The 20168-nt window shown below is 38.1% G+C and overlaps 1 protein-coding gene and 1 long non-coding RNA gene across 4 annotated transcripts; both read right to left on the bottom strand.

Moving 5' to 3' along the window:
* Positions 1-93: 93 nt before the first annotated feature.
* On the bottom strand, positions 94-4727 carry LOC121523743. Of its 2 annotated transcripts, none has more exons than XR_005993061.1 (3): positions 4605-4727; positions 3040-3095; positions 94-866 (listed from the first exon to the last, which is right to left on the bottom strand). It is a non-coding gene; the product is annotated as an uncharacterized LOC121523743 (long non-coding RNA). The 2 variants fall into 2 exon arrangements; XR_005993060.1 differs by having other exon boundaries at positions 3040-3098; positions 4605-4720.
* A 311-nt stretch (positions 4728-5038) lies between these two features.
* LOC121524283 (cilia- and flagella-associated protein 69-like) lies at positions 5039-19916 on the bottom strand. 2 transcript variants are annotated; one of them, XM_041809601.1, is made up of 23 exons: positions 19798-19916; positions 17946-18005; positions 17797-17862; positions 17339-17448; positions 17172-17248; positions 16838-16936; positions 14984-15136; positions 14554-14731; positions 13497-13620; positions 13329-13377; positions 13125-13246; positions 12814-13045; positions 12511-12675; positions 12307-12422; positions 11095-11213; positions 9462-9543; positions 9191-9383; positions 8799-8936; positions 8421-8497; positions 7897-8094; positions 7682-7768; positions 7508-7591; positions 5039-5712 (listed from the first exon to the last, which is right to left on the bottom strand). In XM_041809601.1, the coding sequence occupies exons 1-23, from the start codon at positions 19885-19887 to the stop codon at positions 5548-5550; spliced, it is 2784 nt and encodes a 927-aa protein (XP_041665535.1). In that variant the 5' UTR covers positions 19888-19916; the 3' UTR covers positions 5039-5547. The 2 variants fall into 2 exon arrangements, with proteins under 2 accessions (XP_041665535.1, XP_041665534.1); XM_041809600.1 differs by having other exon boundaries at positions 16766-16936.
* Positions 19917-20168: the final 252 nt, after the last annotated feature.

The following is a 20168-nucleotide window of genomic DNA, read 5'->3' on the forward strand; positions in this document are numbered from 1 at the left end:
AAGAACGTTTATTTATCAATCTGTTAAACAAATTAGTTACAACAACAAGTGAGTTAATGTGACATTTACAGACATTCTCTTTACTCAGTTCTGGTAAAAAATGAAAATATCCTGAAATAAATATCTTCAACAGAAGCTAGTGTGCCTCATGTACATTAAATGTTCAAATCTGCTTTAGGATTTGCATTTTTAATTTAAAAGATTAAGGTGCTGAAAATAAAAAAACAATGATTTCACCATTTTTCTTCAGGAAAAATGGCATGTTTGTGACTCAAGCTTTTATAGTGGGAGAATGTTCTATTTTATATTCAAGCATATTTGTGTTTTTCCTCTCCATTTTACCATATATTATAATAAAACATTAGCAGAATGAACTTTAAAGCTGTGTTCCTGATATGCTTATTTATTTAAATTACATTTTACAAATACAAATTTTCTGTACAGGGTGGACCGACTAAAGGCTCGCATTTATTTGCTCTTAGTGTGATTAGACTAAAAGTGTTAATTTTTTTTGGCTATGACAAACCTCTCTGAGCAGTGACTCACTTTTCCCTGCTGACACACCTCACAGTTTCCTTCAATCAACACCACAAACACACTAACTCTCTCTCTGACCTCAACACAGACCCTCAGTGACGTACACAAACGACCACACGTTCCGCCCACAGAGCCGCTCTGACGGGCGGCCGTCTGCTTCAGACTGTTTCTCAGTGATCTCAGGCGTGGTGAGGACTCAGATGGACTCTGTCTGACATCCTCCTGGCGCTGTACAGAGACACGCCCATACCCAGTGTGGCCATCGTCATGGCGATGGGGTCGATGAGGCTGCTCTGCGGCTGTATCCGGACCTCACCAGACACCTGACGCTGCGGACAGCGGAAAGAAAGAGGGGCAGGTATAGTTAAACACTAAAGTTTGATAAGAAAGCATTTTGTTGTTCTAACCTCAGAGAGTCTTGAAGTGTAGTCTATGACTTATGGAGGAGTCCAAACTTCTTCCACTGAAATAAATAAGGATGGTGGGGCATGCAGGAAATGGTGCCACAGGCCGGACTTGAACCCTGGCCGCCCATGTACATGGGGCACACTTTAAACCATTTTATTAGAATAAAATCACAATTGTTATTGTACTGGTGATGTTAAACCTGCTGTCACCATCAGTTCCATTAACTTTATAACACGGTCATTCTTTAGTCTGGTAAAATATCTGTAAAGTTGATGATCTGGTCATTCTTGGCTCCACTAGACCACCTTAGCACCAATGTTAGCATGAAGATTTCCCTCAAGCACCAAAATGTACATTTCTGAGATATCACTAACCATCTAATTTCTAATTTTCATTCTTTCATAGAAGCTTAGTTAAAGTGTTTTTATGTTCGTGCTCTGACATACTTTCATGTCTCTGTGCTGGAAGTTGCAGAGGATGGAGGCATTATATTTTAGGGTTGTCTGTCTGGGCCGCTCGTATGAATACAATATCTAGAGATTGTCTTCAGAATTTGCACACATATCCTCTCTGAATCTTGAATCACCGGATTAGGCTTTGGAGGTCAAAGGTTTTGGTTATCTAGCAGAAAATACATCCCTTTTTTTATAAGCATTATAAGCATTTTACAAGTTGCAGTTCCTTCTCTGTGTTAAATGTGTTGTTTGAATGTGATAAGCTGCTCTGATTTTATAAATAAAATCATTTTTGTGATACCACATTGCCTAAGTTTGTCCCCAGAGTGAAGCTATCATGGGTTTCTATTGCACCAAATTTAAAAACATGCTAAATTTCTGCACTCAAACTGACTTTAGAGCAGTGATTTAAAGCCTCTTCCCATGAATCTCTCATTCCTCTGCCCAAAATCAGCTGATCCACTCCTGGACCCGCTCAAAAAAAATGATTCATACTTCCATCAAAGACGAACAAAAACTGCTTTTATGAATCAAATTCTGACAGCATAGGCTGAAAATACAGTGTCCCTATCAACACATCTTTAGTAAGTGTGCCATCATGATTTTAGTCCACAGTTAGGTAATTAGATCAACTCTAACACTGATAACCTCAGAGCACACCAAGATTATTATAGTTAACTAAAACTAACTAAATAAACAAAACTAAAATTCAAAAATCAACTAAGCTTTACCCAAAAAAACCCTGCATAGTGCATTTACAAAAGGAACTAAAATGAAATAAAAAATAGTCTTTGACACAACCATACTAACTGGGACCTACAGCCAAGTCTGGGGAGTGGAAATGGCCTGATCTGATTGGATAAGACTTCACACAGGGGTAGTTTTATGTCTGGAGTTGTGTTCAAACTTCACCTTTAAATAAATAAATAAAACAATAAGTGAAGAGTAGCCTGTTTGAATATGTTTTTAAAAATGTATAATGTTCACTCTGCCCTGAAATGTTTCAGAAAAAAACTAAAACTAATCAAAACTAAACTAAATCAAACATTTTTGCACAATAAAAACTAAACTAAACCAACAAACCAGCAGTAAAAACTAATTGAAAATAAACTGAAATTCTTTTGTTTCTAGCTTTTCAGGCTTTAATTCAGCTCATTTCTTCTTTACATTTATGAAGGAATTTTCTTTAACTTTCTTAGATTTTATTGATGTTTACAACCTTTGAAAATCACATTGTATAGTTGAAAAATCAGTCTCTAGTGCCCCCTGCTGGTAGAATAAGAAAATACATATGGGACAACTGCTGAAGTCACCTCATACGTAACATTTCTCCTTCACTGAACTTCTTTTGTGCAACCACTGCTTTAGTCTGATAAGCTTATATAACCTAACCTCTCTATGAAATATTCATTCACTTATCATCACTGCTTGGCTTCAATTCCCAGCATTTATATAACAAATAACAGTCTGCATGATTTTAACAACAAACACTGATTCAAGCCTTCATTGCCACTGAGAGGAGTCTGTTTTTTTGTTCTCCTGATTAGAATAAATGAATACTTCTGTTACACATGCACACATCACATATATTTGTGTGAAACTAGCATGTGGTGAAATACTATTTTTAAATCCGACCAACCTGCAGGAGTCGAAAGTACCCAGGTGTCAGTCTTCCCAGTCTGATGATCATCTCTGCTGCTGGAGCAAAGCAGAAGAGTCAACAACCTTCACACAGGAGAGAAAAATATGATCATAACTGCGCCATGATTAAAAAAAAATACAGTATTTCATATAAAAAAAAACATCTGTAGGAGGATTTTAGGAGCTTTTAGGTGTGGTTGGGCCTCTTCAGAATGAAGATGAGTCCTCTTGTTGCAGCCGTTCAAGAGTTTAAGGATGAGTATTTTCTGGATATTTTTAGATCTGCAGAGTTCAAACATCCAGTTTTCTGTTTTGGTAAGTGAGAAAAATTAGAGACATTACTGTGCTGTCTTTTCTCTTTAGCACTCTTGAGCTGCATTCAACCCTGAAAACCAGGATGACAACGTATTAATTAGTCTTGCATTAATGGTCATTTGATGTTTTTTGGTATTTTTTCTGCAGATAATCTGGAGATAATTCAGGTTTTTTAAGGTAAGTGTCTCTATGATTAAAATAGGTTAATTTTACTTTATGAACTTGAAAAAATACAGGTGTATGCAGGCAATACAAAGAGAAAATCTGCAGTTCTTACTTTGTATTTTCCATATTTTCTCTGTTTATTTCAAAGTACTACTGTTACTGACACTTTAGTGCATCTAACTGATTATTGTGATGTTTTACGATATAGTCCTGCATCTTCTCAATGCCTTAAATCTCTGGATACTGTTTACCATGGGACACTGAGGTTCACCCTTAATTCATCACTGAACTCTGCACGATCTAGTTTGTTGGCCTTCATTGACCACATGTAGACAAAATCACTGCATACCCTTATTTATGAGGCTACACTCAATCTGTTTCCCTAATACTCGTATGATTTTATTTATTTTAAGCTCTGGAACCTACAGTCTTTGTGACTCTGTCACAAGACCTACTTTTGCTTTCTGTGCCCAAAGTCCATCTTGAAATGAGTAAAAGGAGTTTGAGGCACGCTGCTCCTGCAGCTTGGATTCTACAGTAGAAAAACCTGTGTGTGTGAGCTGGTCTCTAGTAGACTGGGGGTGTTGGAGGACGATGCATCAGGTAGTAGATGATGTTTGATCTGTGTTTGTTGGTCTGCTGCCTGTTTAATCCAGGACACCCTTGTAAGTTATATATAGTTAGAAATTAATTTAAATGATTTAAATAAATAATATTTTGACACCTAAACTTTGCCATCATATTAATGCCATCAGCAAAATGCTGTTAAATAAATGCATTAACTGTTTGTTTAAAGTTTGACTTAAAATTCTCACTTTAAAGCAGTGTTTTAAGCAACAACAGGAGGAAATAATACTGTCAGACATCTCTGAATACAGCAGTTACAACGTTTTGAGTAAAATGCATAATTTTTTCTTCAGAACAAGACTTTTTAAATGTAGTTTAATACTTTAAAGAATTAAAATTCTACCAAGGTGTCAGATTGAATGCATCCAGAGTCTCAATTAAATTCAGATAAAGTAGAGGTGACTATGAGTTTTATCAAAAAGCTGAAGTATAAAGTTAAGAAAAAGTCTTTCTCACTGTTTGAAGTTAACAGGTCCTCGGGGAAGTTGATGAGTATCCAGCAGGGATCCCAAAAACAGCACCCACGCCGCCCGTCACATTCATCAGCAGCCCGGCACCCATAGATGGACGGTCACCATCAGCAGCCTGTCGTACTGAAGAGGCTCCTGTGTGTCCCTGCTCTTTTGTGCTGTGTGAACATCCTGGTCCGACGGGCTCCACTCACACAAACACACACTCACAAAGCTGCATGAAAAGCTTCAGCCTGTCAGAGATGATTTGCTCACTCAGCCAGTGAAATTGGGTGAGAGCGGGCGGAGGAGAAGAAGTGTCTATGTGCAGCATGTTGCACGCTTGAAGAAACATGTGTGTTAATGTGCTGCAGTGACTTATGTAACCCAAAAAGATGAAAATATTTTTTAAAAGGCGTCCTAAATGAAGTGTCTGAGTGTAAAAGCTGCACAAAAACACAGAGCTGTCGCCTTTAACGTAAACATTTACACTAGAGATATGTTTTAATGTTTACAGTGATTTATTGGTTGTTTTGCTGTTACATAAGGCCTCGGCCTCCATGATGCCACATTGATCGTTTGGGGCCTTGCAGTTCACGCTGCACTACTGTTATATAAAGGAATAAATAATTGAAACATAGGAACATTTGAGAATGTTATCATTTAAAATTTAAAGCTTTGCATGTTGTGAAGAACAGTCTAAAACTAAATCTACCTAAGAACATGTGGTTTTATGCCTTTATTAAGCAGCTGTACTGTGTGCCAGTCCACAAAGGCCATTCAAAGTTCTGTACTGTGTTTCTGTGTCTATATCAGGATGTCTGACTACAAGATGCTGATTGTACTCATCATCTGACCTCATGTCTGCAACTTCTGCCAAAGTCACATAAAACTCTCCAGTATTTACAGAAGCTGGGGCTGTTTGCATCTCATCTGAGTCTTTGTTGTCTTCAGTCTTTCACAGAAACAGTGCTGAAGTACTCAGGGTCCTTTCTTCCTGGTCTCACCTGGTCCTGACCTGCGGACTTGATAGGAGCTCTGGCCAACGTCACCTTCACTCCCGCCGGCCCCGGAGCGACTGTGGTCTCTATAGACATGACATGCCCAATAAAATGCTGAAACACAGGGAAACAAAGACCAATGTGACCATCAGAGAAAGGGTCTCTGTGTTACTCTGGAGGGAAAAGTGACACAGCGCTTAAAAATAACATTTAGTACACTATTTATCACAGCTGAAAGATGATTTAGGTTGAAAACTGGCTTCCCTTAGTTCTAATTATGCAACTATTTAATGATGTATTATGAAATATCTTTATTTCATGTTCTTTAGGTGCTGTTCTGCAAGGTTGGTGAGGTCTTTTTCATGTCTGTTTTTTTTTTTTTTTTTTGCAAGAATTTTTTAAGGATTTTATTGTCTTTATTTATAGAGGAGGATAGTGGGTAGCACCAGTAACAGGGATGAGAGAATGGGGAACAACATGCAGCAAAGTAGCCACAGGCCAGACCCTAACCCAAGTCGCCTGCACTCATCAAGCTGGCCTAACCACTAGGCCATCTGCACCCTATCATGTCTGTTTTTAATGCTGTTGATGACAGGCAAATACCCCCACTGGTTCTCCACCTGGGGTCTGGAACCCACTAGGGTGATGCCAGATATCTCAGCGTGGTGCAAGGCTTTGTCTGCTCTGATGTTATCAAAATAAGATAGTCAGATATCAACTAAAAGCATGACAAAACATTATATAGATTATTAAAAACTCTATTGGTAAGAAAAATGTTTAGAATTATTTTCCTGGAGTTTTAGAAATGAAATAATAAAAAATGATGTTGATTTTTGACAGCAATGTTTCACTTTGTTCCTCATTTGAGTCCTGAGGGGGCTCAACTTTTCTGAGATACAAATAGGGGAGGGGACTTTGAGGAAAAAATGTCAGGAACCACTGCCTTAGGACAATAAAGTCTCAAATCCATGATAAACATGAATTTGACAGGGATCTTTCCTATCTATAGAGATTTTTATTCCTGATTTAGTACAGTGCATTTGATTTTTTCTAGATCCTTCTGTTGCACTGCATTGATCACCCAAACCATTATTTTTCCTCTCTTTGAGTTATTTATGTTTTTTCCAAGAGGAGGAGGAGGGAGGGTCTGCAGCAGATAGTTGATTTTTTTCACCAATAGAGGGCAGTAAAAGCCTGATTATTTCGCTGAAGAAGATCTGTCTTGCTTGATGTGCTGCGGGTTTTTATGAATGAGCTCTCAGATAAAGTAGCTCTGCAGTATTACACCTTCTTAAAGTGTCTCAGTGAAACTCTGTCATCACACAGCTGGTGTGACTTTACTTTCCATTTTCTGGTTACTCTGTAGTTGGTTGGTATTTCTGTATTTTTTTTATCCCCTCCAACCCAAACAGCTGACACTATACTCAGATTAATTATACTATATGGACAAAAGTATTTGGCCACACCTGTTAATTTTGAATTCAGGCGTTTCAATCAGATTCGTTGCCACAGTTGTAAAACTTCAACCTCAACTTTATTGTACTCTGAGTGAAATTTTCTTTGCAGGCAGGTAAAAACACAAAACATGAGAAACACAATCACACAAATTTAGACACAACACCGAAATGGATAGGTACACAAATACCTTGAAGAACAACTGAAGGCAGAACCATCACTACATTGTAGTGGAAATAAAATGCATCATAAATTATCATTTTAAAATTTAAATTTAGTTGTGTAATGGCTTGACTTGTGAATGAATTTTTCATCTTGTTGGATTTAGCCTGTATGTGTAGAAAATTATTTACATTGCAGTCCCTGCTGGTGTCATAGTCAGGTGGCCAAATACTTCTGTCCACAAAGTGCATCACTGCCTTAAAATGAAAGACATTAGTTTGTTTGAACAGACCTCTGTTAGACGACCTGCTGCTTCCTCAGGCTTTACTTTGGTTCTGCAGGATTCAATGTGTTTCTCCCTCTGTGCTTTGACTTCCTGTAAAGAAATGATTTTTCTTTTTAAAAATTACAGTCAAACTATGATGATGATTCAAGGTTTATATCTGTAGATATTTAGGAATAAAACCTTCAGGGTCTCATAATTCGAAGTCTTTGAAACATAGCTGTCCAATGACTTTGCTGTGAGCTCATGCTGCTTCAAATGAGACTTCATCTACAAAATAAAGACAGAAAAATAGTCAGAGTGTAAATGATCAAAAAGAATAATTTAAAATGTGGTTATTTTTAAATCAGAATATGCTTTCAATATTTTGTCTATTTGCTGTGTCTAACCCTCCTCACCTCAGTGTACATGTGCTCCTCCTTGCTGATCTCCTCTTTCTCCTGCTGCTCCAGGATGCTGTTCTGTTCCTCTATGACCCTTCTTGCCGTGTCCTCTGCAATCTTACAGATCGTGTTCAGAGCCTCCTCATCTGGGGTTATTGGCCTCACACCGTCTGAAGTCAGCTCCCTGTTGATCTCGTCCCAAACCTCCCCGACCTGCAGCAGCAAGGCAGACACATCAGAAAGTACAGAGATTCTGTGTCGTGTGAAATACAAAGCTTTGGTTCCTGTTTTAATATTTACTTATTTGTAGGGGGGTTGTTGATAATATTAAAATTTAAAGTACAGTTAGGACCATTATGCTTCATACTTTTTGCTTTTTTAATCACCACATAAACTTCATTTTTTTCATTTAAAATAAAAGCATGAATATGGAGAAATTGAAAAATATACAAAATTCTGACAAAAAAAACAGTAGTTACAACAAATTAAGTATCTACTACTGACATTTTCTTTGCAAAGTAATAACACAACAGCTCTACCTTGAAGTCCAGATATCTCCTGACGATGCTCAGGGTCATATAATGTTTTGTTGACAAACCAGGAAGGTCCTGAAATCCTGCAATCGCAACAACTCATTTATTATCTTAAATCACACTGATTTTGACTTTTTTTACTTCTACTGTAAGAGATAAAAATGCTTGTTTTATTCAATGTTGTCCTATCTCTGGATGAGACCTTATTGATTGTGTATATAGAAGCAAATCTGAGCTGGGTGGAGCCTGAGAAGATGGTAGACTCAAAGATAAATGGAGCGTCAATGAAGCTTGCTTTAGACCAAGTCACATACCCTGACTCCACCCTCATTTTAAAAAGTAGGACTGTATTCACTGCGGTACTCTTTTTAATAGCTGCTTTACCAAGTTTGCAGAAGATGGAGTAAATCTTGGAGCGCAGGCTCTCTGATAACTCCAGCACTGCTGCACTCGATGTGTGATCAGGACACGACAGCTGGGCATTTTCCTGCTGGTGCAGGCTGAGGAGCGGTCTTTGAGGATCTGAAGGTCAAAAGCGGAAGAGCAGAAAGGAGAGAGAAATAGGTATTATAAATATAATTCAAGGTGCAAACAGAAACATACAAACACACAACAGTAAACTCCTCAACACCATACACTCGAGCTGCAACATAGAGAAAATGACTTTGACTGTGTTACAAGTAGTATATAAACAAGTACTGCATGTGCATGTGTTCTGTGCAGGAGAAGTGAATCACCATGGTGCGTTTTTGTTTTAGCTCTAGTCTCAGACTGACCTGCGATCCCTCCCTGTCTGCTCCTGCTGACTTTGAGCTCCTCCTCTTCCTCCCTCCACAGCTGGAGCAGGAGTCCAATAGCCGTCTTCCCGCCGTTGTCCTTCCATCTCAGGATGTGAGACAGAGTGTTGGGATTATCACAGAGTTCCAGGAGGGTGGCCAGGACGTTGTCGTGAACACATCTGGGGCTTGACTGTTTGAGGAAAACACAAATAGTTTTCATGTCAGTGTTTAATAATAAAATACATGTGAAAATGAAGCAACTACTTACATTGAGTAGGTCCAACAGAAGAAATACTCCCTCTTTAGCCAGAAAGTAATCTTCAGTGGTGTAACAACCAATGATACAGGACCTGAAGGGGAGAAACAGAGGTACTTTATCAACTTGAGTAGAAATGAAGGGATTTCAGTTAAATTTACAGATAAAAAAAGTCATGGTAATACTTCTATGTATCCTCCTGAGACCTGGGCTTTTGTTTGTAATGCATTTTTAGTTTCTCTTTAGGATCAGAAGGACCTGATAAGTACTAAACCTAAGCCCGTGTTTGAACAGGAAGTAGTTTTGACCAAAATATGATGTCTGCATATGAAGACAACATGGGGTATTTCTGTGCCTTTATTTGATAGAGGAGTACAGTGGATAGAGTTGGAAATAGGGATGAGAGCAGGGGAGAGACATGTGGTAAAGGGCCTCAAGCCAGATTCGAACCCGGGCTGTCCACGTACATGGGGCACACCTTTAACCACAAGGCCACCTGCTCCCCAATCTGTTCATTCATTTTTAAACATTTTGGGTGTGTAGGGCCAGTTGGCAGGGGGCCGATCAGTCAGGAAGGCCTAGTATGAAATAAAAGTTCTAGAGGTCTTGGAAAATTTCCTTTAAAATGATCAGAGATTCAAAACATAAAAATTCCTTTAAATTCCAGAATATTTTCAAGATATTACATTAGATTTCTGTAAATTTACCAAAGTCCTCTTAAAAATACCCCCAATATGGCCTCAAACATTTAAGTAAACTTTTATGAAAAAGTGTAAAGACAAACATGAGATTTTCACCAAAGATTCCATGAAAATTCCTGAAAATTTTGAGGCAATTCCCCCAAATTCAGAAGCAAATTCCACTGAAATTTTTAAATCATATTCCTGAAAAATTACAAATTACACCTAAATTTCCTCCAAAATTCTCAAAAGTCCCTAAAAATGCATGAAAATGCAGGGAAATCTTGAAGGAAATTCCCTGCCCAAATTTTCGGTCAAATTCCCAAAACTTTAGAAAGTAAATTCCTCCCATTCTCATGAAAGTACCAATATATTAAACATTTCAAAGCCCAGGAAAGTTCCCAAAAATTTCAAAGCAAATTCTCCAGACATCCCAAGCAAATTATTTGAAATTTTATGGAAATTATGAAAAATCATTTAAAATGTCTACCAGCAGAATTTATTTCTATGTTGTAGGAAAACAAAAATGGAACGATGTCAACATATGAACACACAGGTTCTGGGTAGGATATGTTCACAGTTATCATGTACCTCCGGTTTTTCACAGAATATTTGAACATTTTTGGATCTTTTCACCTCTCCTCTTTTTCTTATGATGAAAATGAACATCCTTAGAAAAAAAAGAGTAAAGTAAGAAAACCACCAATAATTAACTCTGTGATATTTAAAATATCCACAACCCCTTTCAAAACACATTTCAAAACACACAAAAGGCCAAAATCTGAGAAATTTAAATGAAAAATGGACCTCCCTGTGTTTTAGGAAGACACATTGCTGGGCTCTATATCTACAACGAGATACGTGCTCTGTGCCATTTAGTCCTATTTTTCTTAATAACTAGCAACCAATTAGAGAGGTTTGCAAGTAAAACGAATCAAAGCATGCAGAGGTTGAGCTGAACCGACCACACACAGTCCACTGTGGACAGGATGAGTTTGTTGTGTCCCAGTCCGCTGTAGAACTTGTCAGAGCCTTTCTTTAAGAAGTGAGTCATCATCTCAACTCCCTCTGATCCAAACAGCTCCTGTGGGACAACAACACAACAGCAGTGACAACATGATTACCTACACATTCGTAGGTGGTTTTACTTTGAGACCAAGGCGGGCAAATGCCTGGGAACTCAAAGTATAGTCCTTACAAGTGGGCATTAAATAATGAGGTGTATGTCTACAATTACTTCTGATAATTGAGACTTATATTTTGAATGTAAATAAGGAGAAAACAGTGAATAAAACACATCAAAATATATTCTGACGATCCAAAAAAAAGACCCTGGGCTGCAGTAGCAAGGTCCATGCTCTTCAAAAGCTTAAAAGACTTCATGTCAAGCATTATATAGTTATGTAGGTCCTTTTAGACATATTTAGACAATGAGTTGGTGTATTACTGTGTGGTGACATGATATGCAATGGATACAGAACCATGTTATTACTACAACTGTACAGATTCTTTTACACTGTTTAAGAGGCTGTTTTGCATGGATATGAATATGGTGTGCCTTGGGATTTGGGTTTAGCTTAACCCTTAGAGGTCCTCTGGCTATTGTGCCATTTTGTTAATTTTCTTCTAACAAAATAAACCACTCAGAAAATGTATACCATGCTCATGTTTGGTATAATCTTTTTTACGGCACTACCTCAACTTTATAAAATGAAAAATATATATTTTCATAAGTTTAATTAACTGTATTAGATATGGGGTCTCCAAAAAACACAACATCCATCAAAAATGGGTTTAGAAAAATGTTATCTAAAACAATTTATTGTCATTTTTAAAAAGAAATTGCAATATGTTGAAAATATGAAAAAATATGACTATATTTGTATAGTCAAATTAAAATGAGCATTTTATCAAATTAAAATAATCATATTTCCTGTTTTACTTGGCCTATTGACATCAAACAAAAACTGAAAGAAAGCTTAAAGATCATGCTTTCCACACAAAGTGATTGCAATGCAAAATGTGGCTTTGTTTTCATGCTGTCATGTGACAAAAGTAGCTCATGATAAAATCACGTCGGCATGATCTTGGACCCCTAAGAGCTACGTCATCTCCATCTGTCATCTATAACTCAACAGGTGAGTTAAAGTGCTTTGGGGTCATAATCTCAGCTTTACCTTTCTCTGCATGTCGCTCTCACACAGTGCAGAGAGTACCAACTGAATGTCTGATTTAATCTCCACAGTTATTATATCCTCTTCATCAGGACTCGCTTCCATCTGCATCAAAATCCCTAAAAATAAATCACATATTTTTGCAAAGGATTTGAAAGGTTTCCACTGAGATGTCTGATTTTTACATCACGTTTTAGTTTTATTTACCTATAAGCTTGCTGATGGCATCTTGATTACAGAGGTCCTGGTTGACCGACTCTTCTCTTAAAGATGTCAGGGACCTCATCACTCGAATACAGAACCGCATCTGAGCCTTCTTACTGCCTCTTCCTCCTGTGCCATGAAAGCTGTGACCCTGGCCAAAGAAAGAGTCTGAGACAAAGGATGAAAGATGTTTAAAACTATCACTGAAGTTTGCTTTTAGTTGACACAGAACATTTCAGAGTGACAGTGATGTTTCCAGTGATTTAGATCAAGACTTGCTCTCCTCCCTCTTTACTGTACCCTCACCTTGCTTGAGGCACCAGTCCAGCAGGAGCAGCAGACACTTATTCCCCTGAAAGGTTAAGAAATCATCCAGCATGAGTGGAGCGATGGTGGCCAGGGTGGCCAGTGCCTGCAGCAGCAGCTCCTCCTGCTGGATGGAGGACCAGTGACGTGAACCAGACCGCCGTCCAGAGGAGGTACTAGGTGGCTTTATGAGCGTCAGGAGAGCTGACAAGACTTGTTCTTCTTTATAAAGCTAATAGAGGAGAACATGAAGGTTTAATGTTAGACTCATCATGACATTCATTAAAACTGATAAAGATATGCTGACTGACCTGCAGGGCAGTGAAATCACTTGACATTAAAACCAACAGGTTCAACAGTAACTTCTTCATTTTCAAGTCTTGATCACTGAAGCTAAGCTTGAGGTTGCGCACCAACGGGTTTTGACTTTTCACTAAAACATAATAGTTTGTTATCACAAATAGGTTCTGCTGTACCCAGAAACATTTAAATTGAAATAAAAAGCTTGGTCTTACCCTCTGGAAATGTGGCCAGAACAACAAGCAATTTCGCAAACAGACTCTCCTGAGGAAAAGAAACAAATCAGCATATTCAACACAACCTCTTATGCTCTTTCTAGTGAAGAGACTTTAAATAACAGCTCTAATGTAGCTCCATTACTCCACTATCTATTCTGCACTCACCACAAGCAGAGAGTTGGGATTATCAGCAAGGAGTGATGTGATCACCAACAGATCATTTCTGAGTTGAAGGTCAGAATGTTTGAAACCGTTCGTCAGCTGGTAGAGAAACGCTTCTTTCAGAGATCTAGGACAGGAACGAAAAAAACATGAATAGCTGTGCAAGATAAGATCACAAAGGGAAAAGAACTTTAAATTTTAAATATAGAATGCTACACAGTCCCAGGAATAAAGCATATAGCATAAATCCAGGCAGACCACAGAGTCAAGTACTGCCATAAAATTGAGATTAGCTGATCTCACGCAAACCCTCATCAGCCAACGGCTAGCTGATTCACTTCTAAGCACACAGTTGGATAATGGCATTCATGCTGCATCATCTAAGCTGCCCTAGCCTGCTTCTCTTTGCTGCTCCCTCTACAAGCTGCTTTTCCAACCCTCCTCCACCCCAGCACCTCCTTTATTCTTCATCAGACTTAATCATGTCATTCTGTTGTCACTGATGCCTGCTCTGCTCTGCTCTGCTGCTTCTCTCCCTACCTCAGGTTGTTCCTGTAGGCACAGGAAGAGCAGGAATGTGAGCTGTTCCTGCCTGATGCTTTCCACGTTGGCTCGTGGAAGGACAGGGGGATCCCAGAACAGCCACACCTCCAAATATACAATAATGGCAATAAGTGCCAACTAATGACTGCTAATAAAGAAAAAATATCTCTAATCTCCTTACATAAATATGTCAGGGCTGGACTGGTAATCCAGCATACGGGGCATTTTCTCAGTGGGCCGACACTTTTTTATGCTTTGATTGGAGAGACAAGCTAGTGGGTGGAGCAGGAAATCAGAGAGAAAGTATTGCGACTAGCAAGGAGCCACAGGTCAAAGTCAAGCTTGAACTGCTCACTTGAAGGACTATTTTTGTTTAGGGGCGTGACCTAACCACCACACTATCATCAGCCCCCTAAACTTCTTATATATCTTATTTTCCTAAAAAGGCCTGAGATATTCCAACACTTTCCCTATCAGCCTCATTTGAAATGATCTTGAACACATTAGATAAACCTACATGATAGTCTCTATGCTGTTGAGCTGTGCGGTCACTTCCTCCTTGTTGCCTCTCTCCAGAAGGTTCCAGAGGATCTCAGAGGAGCAGAAAAGGACCTGACCAGACTCATCAGGTTCGTTCATATGGAGACAAATCCTCTCTGCTCCTTGTGCTCTGAGCATTGATGCACAGTTCAAATCTGTGGTTAAATAATAATAATGAGACATGATTAGTGTTAAAACAACCCATCGACCTGCTGACCTTGACACAAGGACACTTAAAATCACTGTTTTGATTGCTGATCTGATTGTTCTTTGGTATAATGACATGATTTGTGCTCTTGAGAGCTGGCTAGTTCATCTAATGAAGGAGGCCATCAGGCAGATTGACATTTATGACATCTCTCCTCCTCCACCAGTTAGATGAGGTGGAAATAAAATCAGCTGCTAACCAGAGGAGCTGGACAGGAGTTGAAGAGTCTGCAAGAGCTGCAGCTTGATGGCCGGCTGGTCCTGTACAACAGCCATGGAGAGGAGCAACGTCTGAGCCAGGTCACTACGCTCCAAGAGCTGAAGCCTGTAGCCTGGGGAGGTTGGCTGGAGCTCTGCAGGATTACATGAGAAAAATAAATACAAATCATCTCTGGATGCAAGACGGGAACTTCAAAAATGAAGAAAGAAGGAGAAAAGACAATGATGATAAGAGAGAACAGAAGAGGAGACCCAATCCATTAATGAAAAGAAAAAGTGGAAATACCAAGAAAATAAATGAATACAACATTTACACAACTAAAAAAAGATGTGCAGCAGGAGGGATAAGGAAAAATAGAAAGACTTCAGCATGGGGCGCAGATGGCCTAGTGCAGGAGTCATCAAGTACTTTTGCACAAGGGTCAGATTTATTAGTCTTGACAGGGACTCTGGGGGCTGGACTTCCAAATAAACAGAAATTAAATAAATATTTTGGTCTGATTAACATATCATTGCATCAGTATTTGCATTTTCTTTCAAAATGCAGGAAAATTTAAGGCATTACCAGTCAGAGCTATCACTACTATCTATAATGCAGCAGGCCACAAGAAGACAGGCCTGTCCATAGATTTGGCTGGGTGCTGAAAATCCCAGGGAAAGGGCCCTCTCCACTTGTGATTTAGCACCAGTATTAAAACTTTTTTTTTGTTACACTTTTATACCCCTTTTCACTACTTCATTCTGCCATTTCTGCAACATTTTTGATCATTTTTGCCACTTTTCGCTCATCTTGCCCCTCTTTAACCCCTTTTTGCAAATCACTGCCCCTGTGTGCCACTCTTTAACTGCTTTCACTACTTCACCAGGCAATTTTGCCACTTTTAACCCATTTTTGATACCTTTTGCCCCTTTGTGCCTCTATAACCCAATGTTTGTCATTCTTTAACCTGTTAAAACCACTTTTCCTGCATGCTTTATGCCCTTTGTGCCACTCTTTCATCCATGTTTGCCACATTTTTTATCTATTTTGCCATTTTTAACCCCTTTCATTACTTTTTGCAACATTTTTTTACACTTTTAACCCATTTTTGACACTTTTTGCCATTTTTTTTCCTCTCTTACCTTTTTTTCTTTGCCACATTTGAACCTATTTTCTCCACTTTTCTGGCCAATTTTTGTCCCTTTGTGCCACTCCACAACCCAATTTGACATTTATCACTCATTTTTCCACTCTCTAACCTCTTTTCACCACTTTATCTGGCCATTTTTTTTGCAACGTTTCAGCCTGTCTTAACCCATTTTTAATTTTCTTTTTACTTATAATGGCTGACAAGTTCATTTTTGTAAAAACAGATCAAATATTAAGTCATTCTAAAACTATGTCAAAGTTAACTGTTTTTAGGTTGGATTTAACAGCTGCAGACATTAAAAGCCAAAAGATTAAAACCACATCTTCTTTTCCTCCTTTTCTGAATCTAACTATCTTCTGGGGGCTGGATGGGAAGCTTTAGGGGTCTGATATGGCCCTAGGGCAGTGAGTTGATGATCAGTGGCCTAGTGGTTTAAAGCACACCCCATGTGCAAAGTCTGCACGGGGTTGAACTCCAGCCTATGGCACTTTCCCACGTGTCTCTCCCCAGCTCCCTTGTCCCTATTTCTGATTCTGTCCTCTGTCAATAAAGGCATAAAAGGCCCAAAAATAAACCTTTAAAAAAGGACTAAAGCACGAGCATGCCACCACAGAAGCCGTGACAGAGCCTCACTCAATGAAAGTCTAGTAAATCGGTTGTCAGAGGGGAAAGTCCGAGGCTTTTTCTTGTTGAGATGGACAGTACCATCAAGCAGATGTTTGGGGGCCACACAGCTGTAGAAGGATTTCACTGTTTCAACTATCTGCTGTCTCACTTCAGCATCTGACACCCTCATTAGACACCCTGCCAAAGAAATACACATTAATCAAAGTCACTCATGATTGAAAGAACAAATGCGCTTGTTATAACAGCAACTAGTTTCAAATACCAAAGGCATCGAGGTTAATGATGCAGTGCTAATGATTCTGTTTGAATATTGAAACACATGAATTATCATGTAATATGTTATAATTAGTAATAAATGGACACTGGAGTGCATAAATATTGACATTTTGTCATAAATATCTGATGCGTGTACCCATGTGAGAGAGAAAGTCAATGACACCCTTGGCGTAGTTCAGCTCATCAGATGATTTCTCCTTCAGGAAAGGAAGCCTGAGATCAGAAAAGAAACACATCTATGCTCGGATCATATCAGGAGAAGAACATTTGAGTTTGTGTGTAAGAAATGTTTGTTTTTCTTACCTGCATATTTTTAGAGCATCACACAAAATGGGCACATATTCGGGCTGATCCTTCACTCTCTCAGCACAGATGTTGAGTATTTTGGCTATGCCTGTCAGCTCCTTCAGACGCTTCAGATAAATTAAGAAGTTTGAACATGCTGGTGTTTGTCTGCACATGGATAATTGCCTGTAAGTGGGGTTAAGTGATGCTGCACTGACTCGTCATGATAACTTGGGTTATTTCAGAACAGGGAAAATGCTGACAGACACAACGATGCAGTGGAAAATTAGAGCCTTGGGACCAAAGTTTGACTCTGTTTCCAGGGTGCATGATGACACATCTGTTTCCATCACTGTACCAAGGGACAGCGAGGGGGGGGGGGAAGCTGACAATATGGTTCAGAGTGTGATACCTGAGAGGGTTTATTTTGGAGAGAATTCTGCGACGTCAGGAGTCAACGTCAGAGAAAAGGATACAAAACCAATCTGGTTTCTCTTGATCAGTTTCTTCAGAACAAAAAGGTGCCTCTCCTTCAAGCTGGCCTTTGTTATAAAACACAGAATGAACATTTAAACCCATAAGAAGACTTCAAACTGCTAGAAAGGACTGAGGACATTTAACTTACAGTCAAAGGATCTTCAAGAAGACGAATCACCTTACTGAGCTCCAGATTTTTGGCACTGACCTGTTGAAAAAAATTAAACATCAGAAGATTTTAACACAACTATATCATCGAAATTATACAAAAACATCATTAACATTTCAGTATATTAGAGTGTGAAATTGTTTTATCCCTGTGAATACCATATGCTTGACAAAAATGATAAAATAAGCATTATTTTTTTGATTGATTGATTCATATCTTTATTTAGAACATGTGGAGAGACAACATAAAAACAGTTTTAAAAAGAAAATAGAGCAAGAAAAGAAAAAGAGACAATTCTTTCCACCTGCAAACATTTAAGCAGTTTAAATGAGTGAAAATGAGAAGGAAGCGGTCTAAACTTTTCTCACCTTTACTTTTTGTTAATAATTAACAGAACTTCCTCATTAAAATCAAAATATTGTCTCAATTTTGTGATGAAATTTTGAAAATATTGTCCTCTATACAGTAAAGTACTCATGTACAAAATACACAAGAAGTGTATGAACTACCAACAGAATTATGCTTACCAACCACAATATGATCTAATGAAGTGTTTTGCCTAAATGATGAATATTTCCATTTTGTTTATGTTTATCAACAGAATGAAGAACTCAATATTGTAGAGAATTTCAACAGGGATGACACTGAGCCCTACAGTATGAATGAATATGGATGAATGCCCTTATTACATTAGCTGTTGATGATTTTGCTGTTGCTCTTAGTTTGTCTTTGAACTGAGCTATTAAACATCAAATAATAGTACAGTGACTTTGCTGGCCTATAAATCTACTCAAGTACAAGTTTTCTATTTATAGTTTACTTTAAGTAGCCTAACTGCTGAGGGAAGTGTTCTTTAATCAAATCAAACAAAGGGTTCCTCGCTTTGATTCACTACATGATGAAATAAAAATAGGATACATATAAGGAGAAGAAAGAATTGTCTAAAAGACGCTGCTAAATATATCAGATCCTGTCATAGCCTTAGGGACAACTATTCAGTCTCCTCCCAACCAAAACTCTGAATTTTACTTGGTAATATTGTTATCATTAACATTTGATATTGTCACTGTATATAACTCTTCAAACATACAAGGAGTAGTACTGTAGTCACAGTACTGTGGAGTGCTGTAGTACAGCATGTTATCTTATTGTTTTATCAGAAATAATTACATTTTGTTTCACTAGAAATTAATTGTGTGGAATTATATATGTAAATGTAATCTATCATTATTAATATTGTTTTGTGCACTGCTTTGGCAGTAACAGATTTGTTCAACCCAATAAAGCAAACTGAAAGTGAAGTTGAACTTCTGAGGACTAGTACAGTAAAATATATTCCTTACTTATTATCAATAACAATGAGGAAATATAGGTCTCTAAGAAGGTTGTTCAGGTAACTTTATATTAAACATCTTATACACACCAAACAACAGTTCGGTTCAAAGTAGATAGAAAGCTACAATCTCCTTGTTTGCTTGTTTTTTTTTTTTTTTAATTTAGTAATAGATGTTTATTTTGAAATGTAATGAAGTGCAAAATTTCCCCTAACATACACTGAGGTAAAAGTAAAAATGACTGATTTCAAAGTGTATTCAAGAAGTACAACTACACATAAAAAGCCACTCAATTACAGTAATTTTAATGATTGTAATAAGTATCTTTCCACCCCTGTTTGTTATAATGTTTGACTTTTTGTTCACTTACAGCTGTAATTTAGCCGTCAAATAAACGTATGGTTATTAACTGAAGACAGACAGAGAGTTCTAGGTGATCTGTTAAATGTAATGTGTTTTTCAAAGCATTAAATGTAAAATATAAAGCTTATGTTTACCTCCTTTAGACGTTGGCTTTCTTCCGTTGCCTTTGGTTTGTTTGAAGGCGTGTCCGGTTTTCTTCTGATCATCATTTTCCCTGAATCCATCGGCAAATCTTGGAAAAAGTCCAGTTTTAACTCTTCATTTCAGCGGAAAACGTAACATTGTCACCGTTTTGGCTACAGCTAGCTTACGTTCAAAGAAGTCACCGTTTTCAAGTTTCAAAATTTACTACAGGTTCAAGTTCCCTCTTTAAACACTGCGTTTATAGCTAATGATAGTGATGAAACGATAACGGGAAGGTTATCTACACCAGGACTGTCCTCTGTCCACAAAACTCTATCAATTCCAGCTCAGAGTCACGTCAAACATCACATCTCCTCTTTTT

Source organism: Cheilinus undulatus, linkage group 16 (assembly GCF_018320785.1).
Source record: "Cheilinus undulatus linkage group 16, ASM1832078v1, whole genome shotgun sequence".
Classification (NCBI taxonomy): Eukaryota; Metazoa; Chordata; class Actinopteri; order Labriformes; family Labridae; genus Cheilinus; species Cheilinus undulatus.

Coding starts and splice junctions, on each gene's coding strand:
- LOC121524283 (XM_041809600.1), bottom strand. CDS start 19,887: ATGGATTCAGGGAAAATGATGATCAGAAGAAAACCGGACACGCCTTCA. Junction 15,137..16,765: donor ATTTACTAGACTTTCATTGA/GTGAGGCTCTGT, acceptor GTAATCCTGCAG/AGCTCCAGCCAACCTCCCCA. Junction 13,046..13,124: donor GTGATTTCACTGCCCTGCAG/GTCAGTCAGCAT, acceptor CTCCTCTATTAG/CTTTATAAAGAAGAACAAGT.